The following is an 18,308-nucleotide window of genomic DNA, read 5'->3' as shown; positions in this document are numbered from 1 at the left end:
GAATTGCTCCTACAGACAAAACAATTCACCTTTAGGGTAAGAACAATGGACACGTTTAGCTTCTTGAAACAAAACTGAATAAGCAAATCATTTTTACCCATGTCAGAAGGGATTTTTGTCGTGTCTCAAACTCAGATTAGTCAGAAATTAAGCAGAATAAACATAACATTGAAGAATTCTTGTGTGTATAAGAGTTGATGTGTTTCTCCTGAAGTCACCAGCCCTGTATCACTTCTCCACCAGCCAAAAGTTCTCCAAACAAAGCGACAACACCAATGAATTCAACAAAGCACATAAACTTGACACAACCTCTGAAGCAGTACGAACATATTTCCTCTTTTATTTACATTCCTTTTCAAATGTTAACATTTTTCGCTATAACTTTTGATCAGGTTGGCATTTGTTCTCATTAAAATAAATTGGCACAAGTAAAACATATGTAGACAAAAGTTTATTTACACCATACAACATTTTGTTTTTAAATATTTTATACAGAGCTGCAGATGAGAGAGCTTGCTGGGATCCTTCAAGCAGATTCTGCAGTATTAAAGTTGTGAAATATATTATTTATATAAAAGTGAGTATTATCTTTATTGCATTTAAAGCAATGAAGAATGTAGCTTGACAAACATTCATTTTAATATGACAGAAAAAATCCTCTTTGCCTCCCATGTTTTATATTATAAAGTAAAAAGTGTAGTAATGGCCAAACAGACTGTTATAAACTTTTTAAAAACCTGCATAAATATATACATTGTGCTCCCGGGTCCAGTTTTAGGAAATCAAAACTAGACCCAACGAAGCTGGGACCACATGGCATGTCGTTTGCTTTGTGAGGTTTCGTCTAGAGAGATTACCTTTTTTAGCCAATTCCTCAACGGATAAATTTGAAACACATGATGGTAATTATTGTACACCAGGCTGCCCCACACTAAGTACACTAGTGAGAATACAAAAAGTAACACTGATGTTTTTTTCCCTTTTTTTCTTTTTTCCTCTCTCCTCAGTCCTTATATTGTATTGGCACATAATGTCCCTGCCACACTCGTATGATCCAGATATGTATGCCAAGGCTGTTAGAAAAGTCTGTTGCTTTATTCAGTGCAAAATACATCCCTTTCTCCTCCTTCTTCCTAGTTTGCGTTTTCTCCTCTCGTCCCCCTTTTTTTAGACCTCCGTTTGGAAGTCTCCCTCCTGGACGTCTAAGGGGAGGTTGACACACTTTTCCCACTCTGCAGGCGTCATCTCCAGTGAGTCCTTGGTGTCAGATTCTAGTACATTCATAGTGGCGTAATTCTGGTACTCACAGGCTGGATTGTAGCTCTCCCATGGGTTCTTGTTTGGCATTGCCTTGTCCTGTGAACACGGCCAGCGGGGTGCGATATTAGTGCCATGACATCCTCTGTTATTTCTTTACAAAGTCATTCAGAAAGGGCATTAATATGAATTCCTACCCATTGCTAATTGAAAATAATGGATTAATGCTGTGGAAAGCATCAAATAACAAAAGATAATGGTTGTGTATTAAATGTGACCATGCTCGCTCTATTATCATGGCAGAATTATGTCCTCCCTGAACTCAGAAACTGTACGAAGACTTCATGTGTGAGCTGTTCATTTGCTCTCACAGACGCTAAAGACAGAGAGGCTGCTCCCATTCAGGGAGCATAAAATGGATACTAATGTCTGCAGCCAGCTCTGCAGAAGATTCATTTAGAAAAAAAAGAGAAAGAGGGGAGGGTGAGATTGGGAATGTACTCTAGTTATCTCTTTCTATACAAAAGAACTTGCTCTGGTAACTAAGCAACGGGCCTCAAATTACATTGTGCTGCGGGGATGATTGAAATGTGAGTGAAAGAGGATTGCATGCAGCCAAAAGCCTGCTGCCTGGCTGACACCGTCTAATAGTCTGGCTGTGTTTGGTCACCAGCCCAATCTCTATTTGCTGCATTCAATACAGGAAACATCCCCGCTCGTCTGGGAGAGCTTGACGTGCCCATTGTCAACAGCTCCAGTCAGGTGTGGAGACAGATGCTGGGAGTTTTGAAGTCAAAAACGATTTCCCATAATTCACTTGACTTCTGAATTCAAGGTGAGAAAAGGATAAAAAAAAAGGAAAAAGCCCCCCACTCACCCACACAGGAAGAGGATAAATAGCAAACTTAAGGTAATATTTGTGGATTGTTTAAATCATCTGCCATGCATTAATGGAAAAATGATGGGGTTGCTAATTAATTAAATGTGCATGTAAAGAAAAGTGCATTCATGGCCTTGCATTGGAATGGCTGCACTCGACTGCAAAAAAAATCATCTCCCTCAGACTGGCCTTGTGGAGGAAATACTTGAAGGGGTAGACCCCTCACTTGTTTGCCACTATTTACACTAAGTTTCACTTCAACACCAGAGCTGCTTATCTGCACAATCACACATTTTGTGTCCTCACCGAAATCTAAACGAGGGACTCTGCCTGACCGCCACCCCCCTGGTTTCCTGTTACTCACCATAGTGCCCATATTTGGTATGTCTCGAAATCGGTCCAGGGTTTGAAATTTCTGATTCAGTTCCTGGAACAGCTCCATGTGTCTTTTCCTGGTGTGCATGACTTTCTGCAATGGCAAGGGTTTTTGCTTTGGTATTGACAGCCAATAATGGAAATGCATCTTCTTCTCCACCCCCTCCAACTCTGATCAATTCGTTAGTGTCATGATTGTTACTTATAGGCCAGGTTGGAAACAGATCTACTTGTGTCTGCATATATACAAAGCAACTGCCAAAATAAAGGAAACACCGAGATAATTAAAGTTAGTGTGAAAAAACAACTGTTTTAATCTGGAGTATCTAAATGAAACATAATTCTTTAGTGATAAATTGCTTCTTTCAGAGTTTTGTTGGCGTAAGGCAAACTCTTACAATCAAACCTTGGCACAAATCTCCCTTTTTAAGGGTTTGTGCGCTAAAACAAAGTGCTTCCCACGTCGAAATAGCTGCCAGGAGCCTCCTTGTTTCCTTTACTTTGAGAGTTTGTACAATATATATGCAGCAAAGCCTGATTTAACAATGCAAAGGAAAAGCTGGAACCTGCCAAAGGGGATTTAAAAAAGTGTTTGCAAGCCAATATGATCATTGTTGAAAACGGTGGTAAAATCAGACGTGAAATGTGCAAATGACTTTAAAAGCATACATTTTGGAAATCAACGTAGAGCTAATGGATGAGGAGGATGGAGGACAAAATGTAGATGAGAACTGTTGCCCTGTTTGTCAGTTGACAGCCTTGCTTTTACCTTAACTACACAGCATGTCAATAAATCATGTCGAGTCAAGGCTGTGTAACTCCAATAAGCTTAAGAGGCACGACGAGTACTAATAAATCAAATGACAAACACAACTGCAAAAAATGGCTTTTCTCTACAGAAAGAAAGCTCGATGCATGTTCTGAGGGAAACGATAATCCATTTACGTACCTCAAAGTCCAGATCAGAATACCGTGATTTTCGTCTCTGTGGAGTAAAAGATGGGAGTCATTAGTGGATGCATGCATTAATGAATCAATTTTATTGCTATCTAGTGTATAAACTGTGACGATTTAGCGATTAGTACCTCTAAAGAGCTCATCGATATTGTAGACCCTGTCTCGCTCCGAGAAAGTCCGGCACTTTCCTCCATCTCAGCGAGGAAGTTCTTTACAGCCGTGCGCGGTTCAAAGGGCAGGTTTTGCATCTGCTCCGGAGCTCCAGGATACTGCTGCTCCAGGTTCACATTCATGTGGTCCAAGCCCGACGGGCTGATATTGAAGTCAGGACTCATCTTGTAATGCATCAGCCTCTCGTGCGGCAGCGTATCCATAGTGATGTTCATCTTGGTGTCCTCTTTCAGCAGGGTGGGCACGTTACACGGCCCTGACACCGCTGCCGAGCCACGAGGCATGACTATGTAGTCTGTCTCCATCATCTGGCCTTGCACCACATGTCCCTCCATGTCATGGCTGCCCATGTCATGGTCGCTCTGGCGCATGGCGTCATCAGTGCACAGGTAAACGGTGCGGCGCAGGTCGGCGCTGTCAGCTGTGCACTGCTCCTTCAAATCACCCACTCCCATCGGCATGTGCAGAGCTGACGGCTGCTGGATGATCACTTTGGAGATGATGTTGCCCGGCAACGTCGAGTAGTTGAGGCCCTCCGGGACCTTCTCGTCCTCCTCGTCGTTCAGCGAAATGCGGGAGAGGGTGCCAGTGATGGTGGCGGCGCGACAAGAGCCGATGTCTTTGTGGAGAGCTGCGGGGCAGATTGATACGAGGATTAGTTTGAATTTCCCAGTAATGAAAGAAGTGCCACAGATTATCAAGCATACGACCGGGGAGGAAAAGAATTCAAATCAATACGAAGCAATTCTCAAAGGATTCTGGGGGAAATCTGTGCTGATTTGTAGAAAGTGTGACACTGCAGAGGTAGGAAACAGGTTCCTCTGGAGGATTTCAATGTAAACACCGTTTCATTCTCTCTGAAGACAATCTGCAGCATCCTAATGCGAAGGCAGTGATTGGTTGTGACCTTGTGATGCACCAAATGTTCTAAGAAACAGCAGCTTTCTATTTAGAAACACCTTCTGGTTATATGAACACCCTGTCCTCCTCACTGAGCATGTGAGTCTCTTCCTCACGAATCAGTTAGCATTCTGTTGCCTGCTCGCAGGAAGAAGGCCTGCAGGAGGATTACAACAACTACAAAATAATGCTCTCTTTTTTTGTCTTAGTCCCACTTAATGCTCCGCGTGGACTCTGAGAAACATCCCTGTATTTATACAAAGTAATTCTTCAAAGTTCCACTGATATACAGTTGGGTGACACTGCAGAATATTCTCCTGCGTCAGACAGTAATCCCCGTTTGTAAACAACAAACTTAAAGCCTGTGAGCTCGCAGAGTAATCTGTAGAGTGAATTTCTGTCTCACTGCAGCTCTACCTCTGTCTGAGTCTGGTCATGATTTATAAATGGCACCTGTCTGCTTGGCCTTTCTGTTTTCGGGCATGTCCACTTTAGCTTTACACGACTGCACAGCATCAAGCAGCTTGGGTCCGAAGGGCCCAGACAGCCCCTCTGTCTACTAACAGGCTGTGTTTCTGAGAGCACTGAATAATGGCCAGCTTGGTTATTCCCCCCAGACCCACTTAAGATTTGTTCCTCGTTGCTTTGGAAGGATTCGGAGAACGACAAGGCTGTTGGTGAGCTGGCGAATATGCTAGACACAGACATTTATTGAGAATAGTTTTATTAAATCTCACACTTATCTACCTACAATTACTCAGGCTCAAAGACGGGAAGTGAAAATGCAGGGATAAGTGAAAATATCACACCCCCACTTCCAAATCCTCCCAAAATGAGCCACAAGCAGCATCAAAATGATCATGAAACACAGTTATGAGGTGAGACTGCGAGACGACAGAAAAAGTGTCTCTTGTTCACATTTATCGCAGTCAAACCAACAAAGAGACAAGTATCCAGCAGCTCTCTTTATCCTGTTTTGTCCTCAGATAAAAGTCAGTGTTTTGGTAACTGTGAGAAACCTCCTGTGGGGATTGTGGTGGTTATGTAACCTAAGCTATTTTTTCCTGTCTAACCTCTTTTGGGGTTTTTACATGGAAGACAAGATGTAGCTTGTTAATAAGACCATCTGTTCTTACCTGATCGGCAGGCGATGTCCACGTCTTTCTCGAAGTCCGTCTGCAGAAGGAAGAGAAAAGAAACAGTCAGATTAAGCGGTCTCTGTGGGGGATACTGCGTAAATGCTAATTGTTAAAACTAGCGGCAAGATTAGAATCAGCAATCTATTCGTTTTAATTCTTAATGAAATGCAAAGCAGCTTTTTTTCTCTGCTTCCTCTTCACAATTTATCAATAAAACATCTCTTTTGGAGAAATGCAGCTGCAGCATACGGCAGCTCCTTGCTCTCTGAACCAGGAGGCTTCCACACCATTGTGCTGTCGTGGAAACTGTTTCACTCAGAGGAGTGTTGGAATACTAATGGCAGATCATTGCGATGATGTGCCAGTGGCGGGGTCGCATTAGATGAAGAGACTGGTGTCCCATTTCAAAGGTCAGGCAGGGAACAGTCCGCTATTACCCCGTGAGAGGAAATGAGAGGGATGCATGGCAAACATGGACAGCAAGTTCAATCAAACAGAAATAAAGGATTGGGCTTGGGGCCTAAGAAAACCAAAGGGAACTAATGCCATTTATCAGAGGGCCAAGTGTCCTCTCTGCATGTAATTGCTGCTTTGCAGAAGCGCTGCCTAGAAAATTATGAACCTATGGGAAACAATGCCTCATGTTTTAGAGGCCGTATTTAAAGAAGGGAGCATGAAGAGCACGAGTTAAACAGAGGTCAATGAAGACAAAGGAGGCTTTGTTTGTGCATTATTATAAACAACAAACAATGAGTTTGCATACATTACAAAAGATCTAATGGTTGCAGATAGCAGTGAGAACAACCTACCATTATCTGAGCATGCCCATTTGGGAAGGTTCCTGTTGCATCACCGCTGATAGGGTCCTGACAGTTTCTGAGACGACATCTGAAAGCATCTTGAACCTGGAGATAAAGAGGAATACATTTTTTATCCTATCCAGTACACTAACCAAAGTTCATCCACTAACTTCTCACTAAACTACATTTGTACTGTGCACATTCTGCAGAAACTTAACAACTCTGACAGGTGATTTCTTTAAATGGCTGGAATTATCATGATGTGAAAATGTGAGAGTTCAAAAAACACATTAGAGAACACAAGACGAGATTAAAGTTATGAAGTGGTGCTAAAGTAAGAAGTCCTGATAAAATCTAGATCCTGATCCTGCCATTCAAAATCCTGACATATTTTCTGAGTTTACAAAAAACTGTCCACTTAACTGTTCCCCCTGTTTACTGACTGCAGTATAGGTCAAAAAATCCAGCTCTCCAGTCATTCCAGATGAGCAGTGGTCAAACTTAAAAAAAATTAATACACTTCTCAGAAATCTTTCTCACGTCCAATTGTTGTGGTGAATTGAAGATATCATTTGGCTGCCTTGTATTCAAGTCCTCTTTTTTCTGAAAAGTTTTGTTTTCATTAGTTATAAGAGGTTGAAAATGGGGTTTTACATCATGTTCCACAATGACTGACATTGCCGTTCTTGTGTATTTTTTTCGGGGATTGTAAAATAATTCGGGAGGTAGAGTCAAGAAGTGATTAGACTCTTAAAAGCAAAAAAATTAAAAATATTTTTGTCACCCTGCTCCACTCTGATTCTCCCAGAAATCCTCACAGTCTTTACTGCGCAGACTCAGAATGCACAACTAGTATCAATGGCGGCGTCAGTGACAGGGGAATTTTGGCTTCAAAACTGTACAATGATAAACGGCAGAGCCGTGTTGTCTGCTCTATATACAGTCAATGATATTAAGAGACAACTGAGAGACAGGTGAGGTTTGATTTCATAAGTTCTGAATGATGGCACAGGTATGTTTGATGACATTTAGTGACTATCTGCACGTCATGACAAAATGGTGCAATTTAAAAAAAAACAGGATGAGTTTGTCTTCTTTTCATGCACAAACTTCTGGGAGTTTAAAACATAGTACATTCACAGGGACAATTTTCTGTTTTGATTTGCTTTTTAAATTGTTATACCTATGCTTTTTAAAAGAGATGCATCATGATCTATCTTCCAGCGACTACAGAATTTATCACACAAACATATTGAAGACGTTATTCCCCAATCAGCTCCATCTTGAATAGTTTGTTAAGAGTGTTTCAATAATCTTGCTTCCCATTCTTACTATGAGCCAGAGAGCCACCTTAAAAAAGATTATGTAATAATAATGAAAACCTTGTTGCTGAGCTTATTTATTATTGTCTGTTATTTCTGTATTCATAAGTATGTCATTTTCTCTTTGAAAAGCTGTTTTTTTCTGCTGTCTCTGCCAGGAGTCCTTTGTCACAGAGATTTTGAACATCAATGAAATATTCCTGGTAAAAAAAGGGCTTATGTAAAAAATGTGTGAACTAAAGCCAGTGTAAAAAAAATCCTCTCTTACCTCTCTACGTAGGACACAGTGCACCATCACAATGACAAAACCCTGCAGCGAGTCAAAGACGGCAAAGAGGATCTGAAAGAGGATGGAGCGCTTGTCTGTCATGGCGAGCACTGCAGACATCCAGGTCAGAGCCAGCAGAGGCAGGACGACACAGGAACTCCACAGGGACGCCCTGAGAGGAGGGAGAGGAGGAATAAAAGCCTGCACGCTGATGGAGATAACAAGCTTTGAATCCATGTGCATTCTTATTGATCTCATGTTGCAGTGAAACATATTCCTTTACAGATGATGTACTGCAGGAGGATCTTTATAGTTGTGGGTGTACCTTCATCTTATTGCTTCACAGACATTGACAGCCACTTACATTGCATTGCTAGCTGTAGTTGCTGATAAAGCAGTTGTTGATACAACACCACATTTGGCACACTTGAGAGTTAATCCTGTATGCGGCTCACTCATCTGTCTGTGGGACATGAGAGACAACAGCATGACAAACAACGCCAACAGACACTTTCAACCCCCCCTTCCCCTTCCATCCCCATCCCCATCCCATCTCTCCCGTCATATTAGCAACAGCAGAAGCAGCCAATGTGTGGGCGCTCTAATGATTTTCAACTTGGACTGATTCTGCCAAAGAAAGAGGAAGCCACGTCGCTCCCGAGAGAGATCTGACCTCTTTATGTTTATCCCTCTAATTTCCTTTCAACAGCCCGGAAAGGAGGTCTGAAATCTCCACATGTATAAGAAAATCAAAGCACATTCATATAAAGAATAGAAATGGAAGAAGAAAATAAAAGGTACTAACAAGGACGTGCTGTCATACCCTGCACGATGCTTCAGCTTCTTGTCCAGAATGCCATCTCTGGACACAAGTTTATTAAACACCAAAATACCGATCACCATGTTGACCTGCATGAGGAGGAGACAGAGCATTACTTCAAAAACAAATCCCCTGCATGACTTTGCACAGCACAAACTAAAGGTAGCTGATGATTTAATGTCATCTCCCGCGGGCTGTCCTTCCTGATTTTGCGTCCGCGCTGAGCTTTGACCCCTAGCTTCCATTGTTTGCTCATCTGTGTGACATTTCAGCCAATGCATGAGGCATGCTCTGGATACTCAGCCCAGCACAGCAGCCTTAAGAGAAGATCTGCCTGACAAGAAACACTTGTCTTCTCAAAGGCACCTTCTCCTATTATTAGCAGCGCCTACACTAACAGAAAAGCTGAGGGAGACACAGAGAAGCAGGGTTGGAGAGTCGGCAAAACGCTTGGCTACGATCTGTTTCAAATCCCTCCAGCTGAGATAAAGAGCTCATTAAGTATTCATACTAATGCATTTGGGAGGTTTTGTTAATGTGAGACTTTTTAATGTGATGTTACAGTATCAATACAGTGGTGGGTGTTCACTCTGATAGCACAGGGTTGAAAATGAAATCCACAGCACAACACGACCTGAAGTTAAACCTAAGTATCCTAAATCACTTTGTTTTAAATCCCATCACAGAGCAGGCATTTAAAAATGAAATATAGCACTGCCTATAATCCGCTGTCCTCCGCTCCTCTGACACAGACTTAGTGATTTGCATAATCACACTCTGTGTAATTTCCTCTGTACAACAATGTAAATACACGATGATTAAAAAATACCCCACTATTTTACATTTCGAACAAATCTAATGCATGAATACTTTATAACCTCAGAGCTACATGGCGAACCATTAATGTAAATGAAAGGGAATTACTTGAGAACATTGCCTGATGGGACACTCATTACTTTGACTTTGACAGCAGAGTGTGTTCCTCCTGTTAGGCGTTTTTCAAAGCAGCGATTTGCTGACTTTAACCACAGAGCAGATGTAGCACCATTGCTGAAATGACATCAATATTTGTGTGCATCTTGTGCTTTAATACCTTGAGCTACAAATGTCATTCTTTGTGATTCAGATCAGTCTTTGATTTCTCATCCAGTCACTGTTTCTCCTTTGGACATGCCTTATTTGGTGACAGTTTTATCAAAGCTCTGATGTGCATAGATTAAATGTATTCTAACACCATAGTTTTATCTTTTACCCGTTTTAAGTGAAAACCTGGATGGTCTTTTATCTGTGCTCCCATTTTGCTCTGTCTGAATTCATCTTTGTCAGTAAATGCCAAGCGGCATCCTTGGGGCTTAAACTTTAAAGTCTATGCAGAAGGGTTCAAAACTGTAGTTCCTCAACCGTCCATTTGAGGCTGGCTGCAGGGACACTAGAAACCACATACAGACCAACTTAAAAGAGCAAATCATTTTTTTTGCCTCACTTTTTTCCTCACTTATTATGAAGAATGAAGTCATAAGTTTTGCCCATATAAGGGTGTGGCTAAAATGACAGGTGTTCACTGTGTAGCCATCTGCAAAGAGGCTTAAGTCCCGCCTCTTTCCTTCATCCTAACTCAAACAAAGCTAGCTTGAGTCAAACTTTTTTGCCTGCATCTGCTGACAATGGGCTTCAACACTCTGCATCAGAAATAAATGGGTGATGTCACAGACACTATGTCCATATATGTTACTGTCTATGGCTAAAAAACAATTTTTTTTAAAAACTGCTGTTCCTGGATGTCTACTTGAGGCTGCCTGCAAAAGCCAAGGAATCCTATCAGAGCTTGCATTTTCTTTGTTTTGATTAAAAAGAGGCGAAGAGTTATCTGAATATTGTAGTTGTCTGAAAATAGACTCAAGACCCGCCTCATACCCCCATTAAGGATGCACCAATCCAATCCTGGTATCAGGTATCGGTGCCGAGCCAGCCCCTGAAAGATGGAATTTTATACCTTGTAGGCTAAACTATGGTTTAGTGTGCAGGTTATTATTTAACGCTGATATCATATCAAGATCAATATTGGCAGGTAACAAAAGCCCAGGTATCGGTATCGGGACCAAAAAAGTTGGATCAGTGCATCCCTAACCTTCATCCTAATTTAAACAAATAGGTTTAGTTCAGTTTTTGCAGGTTATTACTTAACGCTGATATCTTATCAAGATCAATATATACTGATACCAAAAGCCCAGGTATCAGTATAAAGTTGGATCAGTGCATCCCTAACCCTTATCCTAATTTAAACAAAACTAGGTTTAGTTCAGATTTTACACTTGCACCTGTGAACAGTTGGCTTCAGAGCTCTGTGTCTGAAACAAATGGGTGATGTCACAATGACAACGTCCATATATTATACAGTCTTTGATTGAAACATTGATGGGAGAGGATGCTACTGCATAAACTCATTCCATCAAATCCCATTTTCAAGTCGCTGATTAAGTCACTAGGACCAGTTTGGTGTTCAGTATCTATCCCAAGGTCACTTCCATATGTGACTGAAGGAGCTGGGATTGAACTGCCAACCTTCTGATGAAGAGACGACTGACTCCACCACTGAGTCACAGCTTTACTGCCTGTCTCCTTTGTTTTTAAAGTTTCCTTTCTTGCCTTTATTTGATAAGACAGCTGGAGAGAGATGGGACACGTTGGGCGGAGAGTGAGGGGATGATGTGCAGCAACGGGCCAAAGTCTGCCGCAGCACCGACTCTGACCTCGATACATAGGGTATGCTTTTACTGCTGAGCTAAATTTGTCTCTTTAACATGCCTGTGGTGAGTCTATACTTTAAGTGCTTCACAAGTAAGCATTAATTGTAGTAATATACAAAGTCTGAGTGTTCAGACCCAGGTTTTGAAAGGAACAAATACTAGGAATGAGCTTTTCAAGCATTTATACTGCTTTACAGTCACTGTGAACAATTTGAGGATTAATTCAACAGCCACTGCCTGTTCTGCTGGGCTCCTTTCTCTCTCTCTGCATAGTTTTCATAGACTTTTGTTCAGTCTGGTAAAGCATAGTTTGCTCTTGACCTTCATTTTGTTTATAATGGCACAAAGACTCTACATAACCAAAAGTCAGGGCAGGTTTCTCTGGTTGCCAATCTCACAAAACTAGTCCAGTTTGACTGAAACCTGGCTTCAAAGCTTTCTCCTTCTAATTTCTTTGATGAGTATAAAACATGTTTCAATCTTACATTCTCTATAAATTACAAATATTCACATTTCTGAGTAATAATTGTATGTAAAATAGCACAAAAGGATCCCCTTTCAGAGTAAACACCCATCTGAATCTGTGTTTCTGCATCACTTGTATTCACAGCATATTAAAGTTAACACTGGACATCTGATGCCTGAAACATACCAGAACAACAGCAGCTGCAGGTCCAACGAAGGCGTACAGGAGCCCACCCTCCAAAGACAGCCAACAGCTGCAGGAAAAACAAGAAAAACAGTTAACTCCCACCAAGGCATTAACATCCAAGTTAATGGCGCACACCAGCACACAATTGTATTTCCCTCAATCGTCAGGGGAGAGGCGCCATATGCTGTAACTCTGCTTCCAAAGTTTCACAGGATAATAAAATGCTAAAGAGATTTTAAGCAGTGTTTATGCGCTCAGCATCCAGCAGGGATACAACTCACATCAAATTGGGGTCTTGCTGTGCTATTTTGAAATCTGATTGGGTTCAAGGGACTCTGTTTATGGCCCTATTTAGGATAAGTAAGCCACTGCAGACGCTCTAAATCATTACGGTCAAGTGTTGCCTTGAACCTCTACTGTGTGTGTGAGCAGAATAAAAAGCAACTTACTATAAGGGTGTCCCATAGCCTTTTGTTTTGGTGAATCCCATTGAAACAGCAACCACTAAAGCTGGTAATCCTTAAAAAGAGAGAACAATCAATAGTTATTTGAGCAGTTCTGGAGCTGAGAGTGAGAGCCCACTTCAGAGGAAGGGAAAAGTCAGCCAGTCATTTAACAAAGTGCTGCTTCGTTCAGTCCATTACAGGCTGCAGAACGACACTATACAATCATCTGAGAGAATGTGATCAGCTGTATGCATTTCAATAATATCAACATCCTGCACGCTGTTCCATTAGGCGGCGAGGGAGAACAGACTGTACTCTGCTTTGACAAAATGGCAGAACTGCATCGAGCCACCAAGTGAAATTTCATCACCGTACAGTCAGACAGAAGAATCCCCCCCCATCTCCCCACCTCCACACCTTCCCCGTGACAGGGTCTATGCTGTATGGCTCCTCATTATAGATCGCTGTAATGGATTCGGCTTTTTACTACACTGTGCTCAGAATTTTAACACTTCTCCTCTCAGAGTGGCGCAGGCAGGTGCTATTGATGTAATCAGTTTCCTGGAGGCACGAGGCGAAGACCCAGTGGCCATCCAGTGCCTCTCTGCAGCGCTGAGGAGGTAAAGAGTGCAGAGTGTACACAAGCATGTCATGAATCACTGCCTGCCGGAGACGCTGCACTTCAAACAGGCTGCATCCACAGACAACAGGTACTGTGTGCTCAACGCGCCACGCTGGAAATCACTTTGGAAAATGCTTTTGTTTGAATACAGGTGGTAATCTGCGGAGGATTAGAGTCATTTTATTCTCTATTCATCCTTTGTTTGAAAAATAAAAAAAACAGACTGTTACATAATTCATATTTTATTGTCTGACAACGAGACTGACCATTTTATTTATCCTAAAACTGCCTGTTATGGCGTATTTTAGAAATCTATGTGATTGTGAAACAGCCTTTGTCCATTTTTTTGCAGCAAGCAGTGGCACTGCAATGACTAAGAGAGCCTTGTTTGTTGCTAGGTAACAAGAAGAATGAGTGTGGGCTCTTTCATAATCAAATTGATTTTTTTTAAAGGAGAGATTGCAAGTAGTCTGTAAGAAAGAACGATGTGGACGAGGATTCAGACTGACATTTATCAAGTGAAGCAGAATCTGAATCTTGTACATGTTTAATGCAGCCTCTCAGAGCGCCTGTGTTTATCGTCTGTTACACTTTAATACTGCTTCTCTCATTTCCTAACGTGAGGTAATGATCAAGTAAAGGGAACAGTGTGGGAGGAAGGAGAACCAAATTATCTGCAACCAGACTAATGAATAATGAATACATTTGTTGCATGTGGGGACCGATTTGTTTTGCGCTTCATTTTGATGTTACATGATTTAGTATTTCAGTCTTTAAAGGTGCTGTGAGGACAACCAGGATTGGTGTGTTTTCAGGGGTGAAGACTCCATTTCCCATGAGCACCATCACCCACTGCTGTAATGAATTTTGGTGCTGATAATCTTCTTTAAATTGTGGATGAAATATAAAAAAGTGAAGCTTTTTTAAGATTATTTGTAAACTCTTCAAAAAGCCTTTAAGGGTTTCAGAATATGCACCAGCAGTGTTTAAGTTCTTTACATTCTACCTCTGCAAACATTTCACTTTCCTGACCCTCCTGCCTGAGGCTCTTTAGATAAAATGTACTGTAAATGCTTCGCTCCCATCCTCCTTATCAGACATAAGGTCATTGCAGCCTGCTATGGGAGAGCCGCACCAGTCTGTCTCCACTCTCTGCTCAAGGCCAGCCCATTTACCGGGCCCTCAGAGAGCTTGACTGGAGCACAAAAGCATCACAACAAAGAGCCTGATAGGATGAAGATTTGGCCGCCCAGAGAGGATGAGGACAAAAAAGGGGGGAGAGAAAAGTAGATATACAGTTACTTGGAAAGACACCTTGGCTGGAAACCTTCAGAGAAAATGGAAGCCGCCAGGCATGATGGGAGATAATGAAGAGGTTTAAGGAAACATGCTGCTCACTCACCCCAGCCCAGACAAAGAAAGCGCTTGCGGATGAGCCGAGTTCGAACCTTTCCCGTCACTGCCATGTAGGACTGCCAGGCCTCTGTGAGGACCCAGCAGAAAGAAGCCAAGAAGAAGAAGTGGAGAAAGGCTGTCGTCATGATGCAGACACCCTGTTGATGGAGAAAAAAAAGGGTCAGAGAGAGAAATTCAGCGCCTGTGGGCTTAAACAGACGCCCCTTATCACACGGTGAATGTAGAGTTCAAGTGGAGCTGAACTTTAGTCTTATTGATGTTATAATTTCACAAAATGTATTCAGTAAAAGCACAGTAACTTCTGAAGTTTAGAGTTCAGAGCCCCTTCTTGATTCTTTTGTCTGTGGTATCTGATACACATTCTTTTTGCTCCCTCCCTTGTTAGGATTTCCTTTGGGGAAGGTGGGTGTTGTCTTTTCAGCTCATTTTCTATCATAACAGTTGCCTTTTATCAGATTCTGTTTGGTGTATTTCTGTCAATAGCTGATGTCAGAATATTGATTTCAGTGAACTTTGCACAGAAGAAAGGAACAACTACCAACAAACTCTTTCAGACTGAACTTTAATGACACTTGGTAAGCAGAATGATGGTTTTATCAGTCATTTAACCACTTGTAGACTTATGTTTTCACATTATGTTCATGCACGAGTAGCAATAGAAGCTTGGTCAAGCAGGTATTAGCTCGTAAAACTAACATGCATTTATCTTCTTTTGGCTACACCAGTGAAAATGAGGGTTCAGTATCTTGCCCAAGGACACTTCTGCACGAGGATGGAACAACATTTTTAGCCCCAAATATTTCTGATTTTTTCTTTCTCATTTTGTCTTTTCTGCACCATTTCATAGCTTGAATCCTGTCTTGTGTCCTCTAATGTGATTTTTGAGAATAAACATTATCCTATCATGACAGATCTAATCCTTTTAACATGTCAGCTGTAAGAGTTTCTGTAGAATTTACAATCTCACTTACACCTAATGATGTAAATGAAACATCACTACTTTACTTTGGTTTTCTTTGTGACCTTGACAGGAAATGTAAATGTACACATCATTTAGGAAATGATTCATTTCAGCACCATAATCGATACACTGTAAGTTAAAAGCTTTGGGCTGTTTGAAAATGAACCTCGGGCTATGATTGGCTCCCAGGTTTGACTTTGGACTTTCCTGGTTTACAGAGTTTAGCCAATGTTAGCTGAGCTAAATCCACCAGTCATTGGTCAGAAGTTTGGGTCCACAGTAACCTTTGAAAGCATATTTTGTCCCAAAGCTTGAAAAATGACTTTCTGTCATCTATGAAGCACAAAAACACATGTAAGGATGACAAAATAAATAAAATAAAGTATAAAAATCAAGGTCTTTAAGAAAATAACATGCAAATACATAAAGTGGCTGATAGGTGACCCTGCAGAGGCACATGTATGTAAATTCCAATGCATTTGCATGAATTATAATTGAATAATTGGCATTTCTTATGTAGATTTTTCTGGTAAAATGATAATCAGACTGAGAAGACGCAGCGTGGGCTGGAGGCTGGAGGAACCAATTTATCTGCAGCCAAGGCGAAGAAATAATACATTTATTATATTTTACCTCAACTGCACACTGTTAAAATTAAGGACCAAAATGTAATATTTCTTCTTTTAAACAATGTTTGTGGTATGTTTACTGTTTTCATTTTAAATCAAATAATCTCACTCCCGCTTTGACAAAATCACAATACTGCTGCACAATAAAAAAGCATCTGATTCCTGCAAAGCACAAGGGGCCCTGCAGGAGCACATCAGTTTTCTTAACACTTCTTGGTTTTCTTAAGTATACTCGAAGCACCAACAGCAGCACTTTCCCGTCCAGACGGTTGTCTGAGGTGCCATCATGTGCCGTAAATGAAACAAAGCCTCCGTCTAAACTGCAGCAACAGAGGTGGCAACTGCTGTGAAGATCAGAGGCAGGCTAGCTGACACAGGAAAGCATGGCGTAGCATTCTTCCGCACTAACCCTCATTAGTATGCTGGGGATCCCACCTGGAGGCATGTGAGCCAAGGTCAACTGTTTTACACAGACAGGCGGGGGACAAACCACAACACAACACGCTTTAACCGATACACAAAAGCAGGCGTGTGAGACAGCAGATCGTATTCAGGCCCCGACAATGTGGCAGCACTTTTCAGCCTCATTAGCTCGTCCATCTTTGTTCCCGGAAAAGGCATCTCCAAATGGGATTGTTTAAACGAGGATGAGAAATTAAGAAGTATCTTTAGGAATCTTGTCATTGCACTGACATTTCCTTGTGAGCAAAAGATTAAGCTTCTTTTTCTCACTCCAGATTGTTTGCAGTGTGGAGCTATGCTAATCTGAGCAGTCCCGCACAAAGAGGGGAAGATTGAAGTGTATCATCACGTCCCAGGGCGTCCACTCCTCGCTGTGAGATCTCCCGTTCACTTTACAGTCCCTACAGAGAGCAGCACGCTAAATCCATCCATCGCCCGAGGTGTTCACGGGGTTCACACGAGACAATAATCCTGCATTATCTCATGCGTGAGAAGTGGGAAAGTCTGTTTACTTACACCCACAGAGAAGTGCGTTATGTAACTGTGGATTCAGGTAGAGATAGCAAAATGTATGTAGGATGCATTCAGGTGCAGAGCGATAAAACTGGATATTTCTATTACCTTTCATACCTTGATGTTCTTGGCAGGTTTGAGACTTTTAATTGCAAAATATTAGAGAACATTGGTGTCAGATGAGTAATCAAGTTTAAACATCCGCTTACGCTGTTAAAGTTATATTTTAAATAGGGGGAAAAAAACTGTAGCATGAGTCACTGTAGATTCTGCCTGCATGAGTTTAACATTTTCAATCTCAGCTGTGCAGAAATCAATGTTACTCCTGAGGCACGAATACTGAGAGTCACATTCATCATTATAAGATATGATATGATGCTGATATTTTCTGACTGTAAATCAGTGATTTCTGCCAAGTGAAGGTTTTTTTTCTTGATCATGTCAGGATAAACATAGATCATTTCTGATACATTAGATGTATATCAAATGATGTTCTGCTGCCATGCTGTTTTCATATAACTTAAATATTAGCATCGACATACACATTGCGCATTAATAATGTATTCACTGCTGTCTGACTCAAAGCCTCTCCTGGGTTTTTAGGATGTTCTCTTTCTGATTCTCATGTAATTACATTCCTGCTTCTCTGCCTTTTGCTGGGTTCAAACTGTTATGACACCAACAAGATAAAATATGTGTATTTTCAGAGCACAAACACATTTTCTGCATGCTTGATGCAAAAATCTACAAATATCTGCCAAATAACACAACAGTGTTCTTGTGAGAGGGATTAGAAAAAAATGTGTATTTTATCAGCTGATTAAAAATGTAAATGCAGGGGAATAAATTTGGGTATATTATTTTTCTGGGTTTCTTGATAATAAGTGCATCAATTTTAATGGTCACCATGGCAAATCAGCTGGTTGAAAGCTATTAAAAAACATTCATTTAACAATAATAGTTGAGCAGAA

At 41.3% G+C, this 18,308-nt stretch overlaps 1 protein-coding gene across 12 annotated transcripts in view; it reads right to left on the bottom strand.

The window, feature by feature from the left end:
• Window positions 1–324: 324 nt before the first annotated feature.
• Window positions 325–18,308, bottom strand: part of adgrb3 (adhesion G protein-coupled receptor B3) — a 147,878-nt gene continuing 129,894 nt past the window's right edge. For 8 of the 12 annotated variants that reach the window (XM_074676647.1, XM_074676649.1, XM_074676648.1 and 5 more), the window contains 12 exons: window positions 14,759–14,909; window positions 12,738–12,807; window positions 12,289–12,355; window positions 8,875–8,978; window positions 8,434–8,532; window positions 8,070–8,241; window positions 6,489–6,584; window positions 5,677–5,716; window positions 3,598–4,271; window positions 3,462–3,497; window positions 2,502–2,606; window positions 325–1,356 (listed from right to left, as the gene is read on the bottom strand). In XM_074676647.1, the coding sequence (XP_074532748.1) occupies window positions 1,168–1,356; window positions 2,502–2,606; window positions 3,462–3,497; window positions 3,598–4,271; window positions 5,677–5,716; window positions 6,489–6,584; window positions 8,070–8,241; window positions 8,434–8,532; window positions 8,875–8,978; window positions 12,289–12,355; window positions 12,738–12,807; window positions 14,759–14,909 (1,803 nt within the window). In that variant the 3' untranslated portion in view covers window positions 325–1,167. The remainder of the gene's footprint in view (window positions 1,357–2,501; window positions 2,607–3,461; window positions 3,498–3,597; window positions 4,272–5,676; window positions 5,717–6,488; window positions 6,585–8,069; window positions 8,242–8,433; window positions 8,533–8,874; window positions 8,979–12,288; window positions 12,356–12,737; window positions 12,808–14,758; window positions 14,910–18,308) is intronic. The other 4 variants (XM_074676650.1, XM_074676651.1, XM_074676652.1 and 1 more) reach the window with 3 other exon arrangements.

This window comes from Halichoeres trimaculatus, unplaced genomic scaffold (genome assembly GCF_033239565.1).
Source record: "Halichoeres trimaculatus isolate MK-OKI-2021-1 unplaced genomic scaffold, fHalTri1.1 fHalTri1_scaffold_8, whole genome shotgun sequence".
Taxonomy (NCBI): domain Eukaryota; kingdom Metazoa; phylum Chordata; class Actinopteri; order Labriformes; family Labridae; genus Halichoeres; species Halichoeres trimaculatus.
Note: the sequence above shows the minus strand (reverse complement) of the source record. Positions and strands in the feature narration are given on the sequence as shown.